The sequence below is a fragment of the Anneissia japonica genome, unplaced genomic scaffold (assembly GCF_011630105.1).
Source record: "Anneissia japonica isolate Jap-2015-1 unplaced genomic scaffold, ASM1163010v1 scaffold2756_len2360902_cov194, whole genome shotgun sequence".
Taxonomy (NCBI): domain Eukaryota; kingdom Metazoa; phylum Echinodermata; class Crinoidea; order Comatulida; family Comatulidae; genus Anneissia; species Anneissia japonica.
This window is the reverse complement of record NW_022719050.1, coordinates 157,770-169,080: the sequence shown is the minus strand read 5'-3', so window position 1 is coordinate 169,080 and position 11,311 is coordinate 157,770. Positions and strand designations below refer to the sequence as shown.

Below are 11,311 nucleotides of genomic sequence, written 5' to 3'. Positions count from 1 at the left end.
CTTTCGAGTGATATCAGCGGTAAGTTTGAAAAAAAAAAATCTGTTGCGTTTTGTTTCTACATCATTGCTACTGGCTAGTCGGGGTAGACTGCTTATAGTTAGGCTATGCTAGGGTCAACGCAACCGACGGGGTAGCTAGTTAGGAAGATCGATTCAATAACATGCATTTTCACATTGTATTATTACAGCTTCTAATCTGTCTCTAGTAGCCATGGCTGACAACTGTGCTATAGGCCTTTATTAGCGGTAGTAACGATGAATAGAATAGATAAGCCTAGGCTACGGTATCTACGACAAGTACGCCTATGATCATAACATTCCTATTTGTGTTTTAGTCCCAAATTTGTGTGCTTTTGTTGTTTTGCTGTGAAATTATTAAGAAAAATTGAATTATGTGTTCTTGATTTTTTTATTCATTTATTTTATTTAGTTTAATTTTGATGCCAAAATTGGCGTTCCATACAATATCGCCTAAAGTCAAGTGGCGCAGTGCAAAAGTCAAGTGACGCAGTGCAGAAGTCAAGTGGCGCAGTACAGAAGTCAAGTGGCACAGTGCGAAATTCAAGTAGCAGCACACGCATTTGGATTTGCACTGCGCCACTTTCGTTTTGCACTGCGATTGTTGTTTGTCCTTTTCGCGATATCACGCCAAAATGACAAACTACTGTACAATCGCAGTGCAAAAGTCAAGTGGCACAGTGCAAAACTAAAGTGGCGCAGTGCAAAACTAAAGTGGCGCAGTGCAAAATTCAAGTAGCAGCACACGCATTTGGATTTGCACTGCGCCACTTTCGTCTTTAGTTTTGTACCGCGCCACTTGACTTTTGCACTGCAACTGACTTTTGCACTGCGCCACTTGTAATTTGTCCTTTTGGCGTTCCATAGTAACGTGAACAGGTGAGTTCAGTACTGTACTAATTTTTAACTGGCCCGCTTTTCAGAGGAACAATCTATTATATGCATAGGGGTGTTTGTGACGCTAGAACGTAGAGTTATTTATTTATTTATTTATTTTAAACTTCCTTTAATACCGTATAGTACTATTCGTAGTACTATAGTACTGATTTTCAAAGTGGTACATTGACGAAAAACATATATACGGGTGTAAATTGTAATAAACAATGAATAAAATAAAATTTAAAAAATTTTGGATATAAAAACCAGAATTTTAAGTATAAAAAATATAACATGGTGAAGGGGAACACGTGATTTCTAGAAGCTAAGTGAGATGAAAGATCTTGGCGTATTGAGATACAGTAATACGTTGAATTTGGGAATTTTCATTGTTCATTTAAACATTTGAATTCAGATAGCTTTTTGTTACGGTATAAGTCACTAATTCGTTCATCATTGGAATTTTAACAATGTTTGGGTGTCTGATTTCTGAAGATAGATTGAGAAATTACAACAGGGAGTTATTCTCCCTGATTACAACGAAAAGCTATTCCGAAGCTGAGGGGGCTGGATTGTGAAATAGGTTAACCGTGTGATTAAAATCCTTTTTGTGTGCCATAATTAAATCAAATAATAACATTCAGTAAAGGTTGACAACATATTACTTAATGAGTATAGAAGATGAAAATGATGAAATACACCTAAAGGAGATTTAAGGCAATAAATACAACAACGCTACAGTACAACACGGATTCATTACCAATGGCGGAAGGATAGATATGATTCTAAGTTAATTGTGGATGAAAAGTGACGCCAGGGTATTAAGAATTAACTCTTTCTATTGTATCACCATTGTAAGAAATAAAAATGTTTTTTTAATTTAGAAAGAATCTTGTTAGGATCCCAAATAGGCCTACCATTAATTTTGTCTTTTTAATATTGAAAGTGAGTTTATTTTCATTGAACCAATTTGCAATTTTATTTAAATTAGAATCAAGACTATATTGTAGAGAGAAGGGTGTCAGATGACAGTATCGAGCCTTGTGGAATTCCAATATAGGTCTCCCTCCAATAAGAGACCACTTTTGGAACCGGGTTTTGGTGGTCTTTAGCAGCTTTCGTCTCTAATTAGAATCCCTCTAATTAAAGACCGGCACTAAAAGTGCACTTAAATATCACTTAGAGGGAAATTAAGAAATGATATACTAAATTTAGGATGCCTTTATTCCAAAACCATTTTGTTCGTTCTGATACCTAAATCTCTATTGCAATATTACTATAGGCCTACTAACAACATCGTCCTACTAAAACTATCAGGACTATTCAATAGAGCACTGTATACACAAAACATTATCTTATGTTGTGTATTATTTTTGTGTGTTTATTCATATCATTAAAAAAACTGAATTAAAATCACCATAACGTTGTAATGTATTCTTTATTCTAAGGGAAATTTGTCAGTTTAGATGAGTCTGCAAAAACCATGATACATTCAAGTTTGAATGTCCTATGACACAATCGGTATTCAATATGGAGCATGTATACACATCTTCACTAAATATCACTTTATACTTTAAAAGTATTTCTTATTTAAAGGGGAAAATGTTAAGTTCTCTACCAAAAATATCCATAGGTGTCTAAGGGCCTGTTTCTACTGACGAGAATAAAGTTCTTTGTTGCAGTAAGAAACAGAGTCCACGAAAGAGAACCATTCTTTTTTCCGTCCAAAGAACTGTTCTTCGTACAAATGAACCATTCTTCGTGGGGTAGTTAGTAGCTGCAAAATAAATAGTGGCCTAATTTGACCTACGGTCAACTTCTAGGGCCTATGGTAGAATTGTTGAAAACAATGTACGATGTTAATAATGTTAATTACATCTTGGTAAAAAATATTTAGAAAGTATTACAAGTGGAAGGATGTTATAAAAAAAAAGAAAGATAGTCAGCCATTGTGGACTGACCCCTCCTAAGTGCAATTGTTTTTATTTTGTATATCCATTTTCTTTTAAATATGTATTAGAAGCAGAAAAAAAAGTAACAAAAAGGGAAAGAAATAAAAGTGGGTTAAACTCCAACGAAAGAGAAAAAAGAATTGTTGAAAACGACAGAATTGAGAATTCAGTTTTATCAGATTTTGTAAAATACTAATAATTTAGACCTTGATTTTACCATTGGACATTTTCTTATTAGGCCTAGTTAATAATCAGAAATATCGGTGTTCTACCACAAGTCTAGTGACAGACCCAATATCATAATTTAGGCCTATTATTAGGAGGAATTAGAAAAAAGAAATCTTAAACGTCTATTCTTCAACACAAAATATTCATTTTCTTTTAAGCTAGAACATTTTGTTGTTGGTTTAATTTGAAATCATCATTGTTTCTTTCTAATCTGTTATATTTCTGTCATATTAAAATGCATTCTGGGTCATTTTCACATCTTATTTAGCTCGCGGTTCTTATCTTGTTAATCCGATAATCAACTAATGATAAGAGAATCGTTTCTATCTCGATTTTTATAAATTAAAAAAAAAAAAAAAAAAAAAAAAAAAAAACAAATGGTTTAGAATAGATGTACAGTTAACTTCATTTTGTTATTTATTCTGAATAAAGGATTATTTAAAATCAGGACATCAATTCCTGTAGGCCTATTTGTTCTAAGCAACTTTTCATTAAAATATTTCTAACATCATTACTAGCATTATCGTTACTCAATAAACACATAGGCCTAAAACATCATCTTATGAAGTGCATTGGCTAATATTTTTATGTTTTAAGCCCTCTAACAAAATTTACTATTGAAAAAATAGCATTACCATCACTATTTATTTTATAGCGGTCTTTAATTGGAGGGAAAATTTTCATTTGGGTCCACCAAAACCATGGTCTTTGGTCTCTAATTAGAGGGAGTCTTTAATTGGAGGGAACAGCTAATGTTAAAAGATAAGAATTTAAAAGGAACCACAGAAAAAGTGGTCTTTAATTGGAGGTGATTTTTAATTAGAAGGGTCTATAATTGGAGGGAGACCTGTATTTATATTCATAATATGATTATGTTGAGTTTATGGAACTACTGTTAACTACTATAATACCGGTATATTTAAAACTAAAGTAAACTATATTTTTTTATTTTAATCATAGAGATATTATAGTAAAGATATAAGTGATTGTTCATTTGAAATTGTGCGTCAATGCAAAATACAGTGCACGTACGTGTTGTAGGCCTACCTAGTAACAACCTAAAGGGGTCACGATTGTTTGCCACTGTTCTAAAAAGTTTATATTGCCGTGAACCAAATTGATTTTGCCGGGAGCAAATTGATTTTGCCGTGACCGTTTTTAAAAGTTTATATTGCTGTGAACTAAATAGATTTTGCCGTGAGCAAATTAATATTGCCGTGACCAAATTAATATTGCCATGACCGATTTTAAAAGTTTAAATTGCCGTGAACCAAATTGATATTACCGTGAGCAAATTGATATTGCCGTGAGCAAATTGATATTGCCGTTTTTAAACTGTTTTGATGAGCAGATTAATATTGCCGTGAACTTATGGGCCACCGTATATACGTCTATTTAATTTATTACAGTATTTAATTGTTTAATTTCTTTTCATTTCATAAAATGGTTGAAATTCCTTTGTCATTAATTTTCTTTATTCCGTTAATTTTGTTGCTCTTCTTCAGTTGGTTTATATATTGAAAATGTGACCTCCAAGTCACAAATTATACAGCAAGGCACATTAACAGAAACTCATAACGCGTAAACACCGACTTGTGTCAAGCGGTTTTAACTGAATTAATAATTTAAAAAATCCAAAATTAACATTTGGAATATCCAATCATTCCAACAACATATACATGTATATGAATGACCTATATTACTATTATCAATGAAATCACTATAAATAATATTTAACGGTAGACTGTACTATATCGCCAGGTTTATTTAAATTCTTGGCCTGGCTGGAGGCAGTTTTGTTTAATTTCATATTAGTATCCCACTTACATTTTTTGTCCTTTTTTTTTTTTTTTTTCCCAAAAAGACCCAACTCGGCAATGTATGGGTTAAAAATGCTGATAAATATCCCGGGGTCCTTTAAGGCCGCACCGGGACTAGCCTACGTCTTAATAATTAGGCCTAGCTTATTTCTGAATTTCTAGAGTTTACTGCAGAGTTTCACAAATGGAAACGAATCCGCATTCAGGATATCATACGTTGTCGACTCGTTATTTATATAATACAAGGGATCGGTAATTTGGATTGGATCAAATCCCTGTTTCGCAAATTCCGACTTCTTGTGTTTGAAGGTGCCAGTCAAGTCCATATTGCTGGTAATTCGTATGAATTTTGGCCGTGCATATGATGGTAGTTTATCACTAAGATAAGAATAAAGTTTCTTGAAATCTAGTGATTCAACGCCGGCTGAGAGGGTTATGGCTGCCATTCCAGCTTTGCCATCTTGACCTGCGAAATAAAGTACAATAGCCTATTACTTTTTTAAGGATTTCTAAGCTAAAGCATAGGACTACCCAATTTTCAGGTTAACAAAAGCAGATACTTCAAATTACTAGAAAGTGAATGTATTCCATTACAACTAGGTAACGAAAATGTGATGTAAGCTGATTTAATTTTGCAAAATGCAAAATTATCTTTTTTTCTATTCATGGTTTAAATTTACGCAAAAAACATTAAAATTAATTTGGCCATACATCAAAACCACTGTAGTAGTTAATGATAGGACTACCATCTGATAAACACCCAACCAGTGGCGTATCTCATCGGAGAAGGGGAAATGTAGAGCTATCGGAAAGAGGGGGAGCAGGTTGTGGAATTAATATGAGGTGATATGTAGTGATTTTAACACCATGAATATATGTTTTTGCTGAGATAGTGGGTGGGGGTGGAGGGGAAGGAACGCAAAGTGCACCCTTTTTGTGAGATGTGCGTCCTCACTGCCACTACACGACGCCAGTATTGATATCAATTTTGTTACTTCTAATCTCAGTTTGGACCAATTTTCAATTTAGAGATCTGATTAGTTCTGGTAGCCACTGTGAGTGCTGGACCCTGTGGATTTCAATTCATATCACTTATTTATTCAGACATGTGCCTTGGGGCGCCAAAAGCAACAATGTCGCCAACGAAAGTCTGGAGCCTCAGGAAAATTCTGGAGCCCCATAGGTCTCTGGTTCAATTTCCACTAGGATGCTCTTCCCATCATGGCTCATGCACGTTAAAGAACGCAGTAAACTCTTCGGAAAAGAGGGGATTGCTCAATTCACCACCAGAAGAACCAAACAGAAACAAGTCTTCGGACTTAGTTGGCTAGGCCTATGAGTTTCCACACCAAACTACTCCTATCCTATCTGACGCTCACACTGCAAGGTATACGCAAGTCGGAGGTTGTGGTTGTGTGACTGAGATACCACTTGCAATTTAGAGAGATACAAACCTGGAATCGTCACTCCATAGACATTTGCCTCCATAATACCAGGAAACTCGTCTAGAATCTGGGCAACTTCCGTAGTAGCAACGTTTTCACCTTTCCATCTATAAAAATATAAATTAAATATAAAAATAGACATTCTCTCTCTAAATGCAAAAGAATTTAAAAGAGTGAAAGAGTGTCTGCAGTGATCACTCAAGATAGAATGAAATAGAGTGGGATTTCACACAATTCAAATTTAATTTTACAGATTTTTCACTATTTTAAGAATAATGTTCACTTAATTAGGCCTAAGAGTACGGTACATTTTCACTCTAGAAAGAGTGATTAGGCCTACTGTATAGAATTTTTTTTTAGAGTTGGGCCAGAAAGTTACTTTGCCAGAGACCTACGTCTGGCTAAAGGAAGCAATAGCATCTACGTTTATTCGATTTTCTATCTGCATCATCTCTAGAATCAAACTTAACTCTTTCGCTCCATTGAAGGCGGTAAAGAGATCATGAAATTTGATTTTTTTTAAATTGTTGGACAGCATCTCAAATTCTTTCCACTTGATGCTTCTTACTTCATTTAGGCCTAATACGTTATCATTCGACCCCTCCAGCAGCAATGCCTGGATCCACCCAAGGTAAATTTTTGGTCATATTATATTGGGATTATATTTTACTGTAAAGGAGTAACTGTTAATGTATCAAGCTGGCCGAAGAACGTACATTATGAACTATTATTACCTGAATGTATCTCCTAGCCTATCGACGAAGTATATGTATCCATCTGGACTGATTTTGATGAGGTCGCCAGAGTTAAAATAACTATCCCCGTCCTTAAACACGTTCCTTAGGATCTTCTTTTCTGTCTCTTTTTTCCCAATGTACCCTAGAAATGGGCTAGTATCGTTCACTACTGCAATTACAAGCAGTCCTGTTTCACCTGGTGGAACATTAATTGTTTTAAAGATATTTAACATTACTTGCTTAGGTTATTTATGTCGAATGTTTACTTTATAAAAGACTACATGTTCTAAATTATGGCCCGAGTCGTCAAAAAAAAAGGCCTACATTATTTTTTATACCATATATATTATATATTAATAAATTTATGTATTAATTCATTCATACATTCTTTCATCCATTTATTATTTCGTTATGCTGTCATTCATCATTCTTCCATCTTTTTTCTATCCATCTATCCATTCATTTTCCATCCATCCCATTCATTCGTTCCATTCATTCGTAAATGTATTCATCCATTTATCTTAAGAAAAAAACACAAGACGCCACATTCAGGGAGAATATGTAGCTTGTTCAATGAGTGGTCCCGGATCCATTCATTTAGTTAATTTTGGGAATTCATTGTTTGGCCTACTGATAGTCTTCGTGTCTTTAGAAAACGAATATTGGACAAACCTGGAGCGACCTCAATGCACTTTCCATCCTTCCCTCTGATTGGTTCGGCAAGATTGACGTCACACTTGATCACGCGGACACTTCCGTCGAGTAACTTTAAAACAATTAAGTTAATTAAAAATTGTTGTCAATTACTATATACAATTTTATTGTTACAGATTTTGATATGAACACTGATTACGATATGATAAGAATAAATTAATTCTTGGTCTATTAAGAGAATAGGTCGTAGTAAATACTAGTAGTAAAGTATAATGATTTATTTTGTTTTATTGATTTATTTTAAACATACGGTATTTAATGATGGTGATCATTTTTGACCTACAATATGGGTTAAGTTGCTGGTGAATTACCTTTAATAGGGGCGAAAGCCGCCCAACAGTACCGACTTTCCCGTCTAAATTTATAAACATTTTGTAGCATTCAGTGGCACCCCAAAATTCGTAGATGTGATCAATGTTGAAGCGAGTCTTAAAATGCTCCCATATATCAGGCCTAAGGCCATTGCCACATGCCACTCGAAGCTTCACTGGATACACGCCATCATCGGGTTTCTAAAAGGATATAAACAATAGGCATGACTAACAGATAAAATCAAGAAATACATACATACATATATATATGTATATATATATATACAGTATATATAAATACAGTATATATATATATATATATATATATGTATATAAACCCAGCCTCCGTCGATGTATGTATGTCCGGCGGACATGGGGATGTTAGGAAAGCGTTTTAAACTTTCTGAGTTTTCTTGTAAAATTTCATTTAAATTTATAGGTATTTCTGAAATTAAAGCATTGCTGTATTTCTTTATGATTATAAGGATCACGGGTGGATTTTAATAGACTACATGCATGATAGCTCAATTACGGGGGTATAATTTTACTAACCTTTGGTTGGGCCATTAGGTAGCGACAAATTTCTCCGATGTATTGAATAATGGTGGCGTGGTGTTTGCGAACATCTTCCCAAAACCGAGTCACAGAAAACTTACGACCAATCGCAAAAGTACATCCTTGGTCATGTAAAATATTCATTGTTCACCGTCGATAATCGGAAGTTTATATATTATGAAACTAGGTCTACTTGGTAAATAAGTATCAACAAATTGCTTTGATATGGTTGCATACATTAACTTGACAAACCTAATAATTTCCTACAGCTCATTTGATAATGAATTTTAATAGAAATAACAATAATGTAATCAGTATTTATTCAATAATAATAATAATAATAATAAATAAATAAATAATAATGATAATAATACGGAAGGTGATCATGATGATGATAACGACGATGTCCACAACTATGATAATAATATTTAAATGCAATATGCAAGACAACAAAGCGACATTACCGACTCTGATACAGTTAAGGAACCCAAGATTGAAGGCAGCACTATGATATAGCGGTAGAGGCGAGTACAATACGTCATCTGGCCCAAGTCCAACGGATTCCAAGGCGAATGATGCTGCAACGGCTGCTCTGTGCGTTCTCTTACAAGCCTTCGGCAAACCTGATTTACACATTTGGCGTAGAAATTATTTGAAGTTATCAAACGTAATGTAGGCCTAACCGATTTAAAATAAGCTATTTTCGTCACAGGCACCGATATGCACTTTCACTATGGTACACCGGTATCTACTACTGGTAATAACGTTTAAAAAAGAGATGGGTTCTAATCCTGCTGTTTTAAGAGATTTTACAAATTAATGGATTTTGTTGATTTTGATTGATTGATCCCACTTACCTGTCGTTCCCGATGTGAATATATAATAAGCTTGATCCTCAAAAGTGATTTCACTCCTGTAGCTTTTAGGAGATGGTGATCCATATGTAGACTGGAGCTGGTGTTCAATTGGTTCAATGCCATCTGGAAGGTCTTGTGTAAAGTTGTCTCTCAACCAGACTCTTATGCCAAGCTGACGTAGGTCAGGTAAAATCTCAACGATTTTGTTAATTAAATCGCTTTCTGTGAAAATATTACATCATGCCATTATTAGTGCGAACAAGGTGTTTGCTTGCTGTCGAAACTAAGGATAAACATCTTCATCTCCTGAACAGAGCCGAAGGATTCCCAACATGAACCACCTCCTGCATGGAGTGTCATTATTTTGTAACAGACTTTTCGTATTCTTTAAAAGAATATTTCTTAACTACTGTGGATATTTAATTTCCCGTTACATAATATCCATCCTGATCCAGTGTGAAATGTATGCGGTCGCAGTAATGACAGGCGTTACGAAAAATCTTCCACTCATTCACTCAATTACTACTGTAGTTGGTTTGAACTAAATGGCATTCCGAGACAACTATTCCCCCTACCATACCACCATTAGCCTGTAGCCTAGATTTTATAGTACAAGAGGACCCTGTCAATTCTTAATTCTTGCATGTTTTCTGTTTTATAATTTTATGTAAAGCGCATAGAGGCACTACGCATGCGCTTTACAGGCCAGTAGCGCGACTTAATTTGTGGGAGGTTCGTTTCAGTGGAAAGTGTATTATCTCCAGGCCCGTATCCTGGGGGGTGCGATAGGTGCGTACGCACCCCCCCCCCCCCAATCGAAAAACGCCCACTAATTCCCCCCGCCAAATCGAAAAACGTCCACTAATTATAACCAAAAAAAATGTGACCTTGTTCCCAGAATCATTATAAAATGAATCACATAACAGTACAGTATTAAGATTGTATGAATGTACAAATGAGTTACAATAAAATACTAGAGCGCTGACTCCACACGCGCAATCTTTGTACTGCCAGCAACATAACACAACAAACATACACACGTTATATGCACGTTGTCGTCTAGGTGTATCTTCCCCTAACCATGGAGGAAATAGAACAGTTCTATTTCTCCTGTTCTATTTTCTCTATGCCCTAACTACCAGCCGGTATGTCAGTGTAGCAATGAAGTCGTATCATGATGATCCTTTTATACAGTATACCCGTCACGGGTTCAATGGATAGATAGCGTATACATACAGTATAATTATGCTTATACCTCTGTATATGTTTTCTATCGATGCCAAGAATAAAATTGTTGATTAATTTGTTTCAAATGCTTCTAGTTGTTTGAATCAGCTCATTTACAGTCGCTTTTAATCCACTCTTTATATGAAACTTTGCTATTATTCATTTAAACGCAGAATTGATTTTAAATTTTTATTCGTAATGGTTACGAATTTATACAGTAGTATTTTTCATTTGGGAAACAATTTGCTTGTTTCTCCATGTCTTTTTTTTTTGGAAATCCTTGGAAGGCAGCAATCCTTGGAAGGCAGCATCATGTTTTTGTTATATTTTTCCTGAAATTAAATTTGAATTTGAATTGAATTGAATGTCCTCCACTGATAATTTGTTGATAGGCCCTATCGCTGTGTTCACGGACATATAGAGATTAACATGATATAAAATGCCTTCAAATTAGGACGTACTAGAAAGCAAATTTTTCCGGGGCCTCCGGGCCCCTGGACCCCGACCGGGGGCCCTAAGCAGCCCCTGGCCCCCAGCCTGGTTGCTCGCTGCGCTCGCAAAACGCACCACC

At 35.1% G+C, this 11,311-nt stretch overlaps 1 protein-coding gene across 1 annotated transcript; it reads right to left on the bottom strand.

Annotated features, from left to right (window-relative positions):
- Positions 1 to 3,468: 3,468 nt before the first annotated feature.
- On the bottom strand, positions 3,469 to 10,689 carry LOC117110757 (very long-chain acyl-CoA synthetase-like). The gene is made up of 9 exons (XM_033253554.1): positions 10,653 to 10,689; positions 9,514 to 9,735; positions 9,121 to 9,279; positions 8,654 to 8,778; positions 8,102 to 8,302; positions 7,749 to 7,842; positions 7,074 to 7,272; positions 6,349 to 6,446; positions 3,469 to 5,360 (listed from the first exon to the last, which is right to left on the bottom strand). The coding sequence occupies exons 1-9, from the start codon at positions 10,687 to 10,689 to the stop codon at positions 5,053 to 5,055; spliced, it is 1,443 nt and encodes a 480-aa protein (XP_033109445.1). The 3' UTR covers positions 3,469 to 5,052.
- Between the last annotated feature and the right edge of the window lie 622 nt (positions 10,690 to 11,311).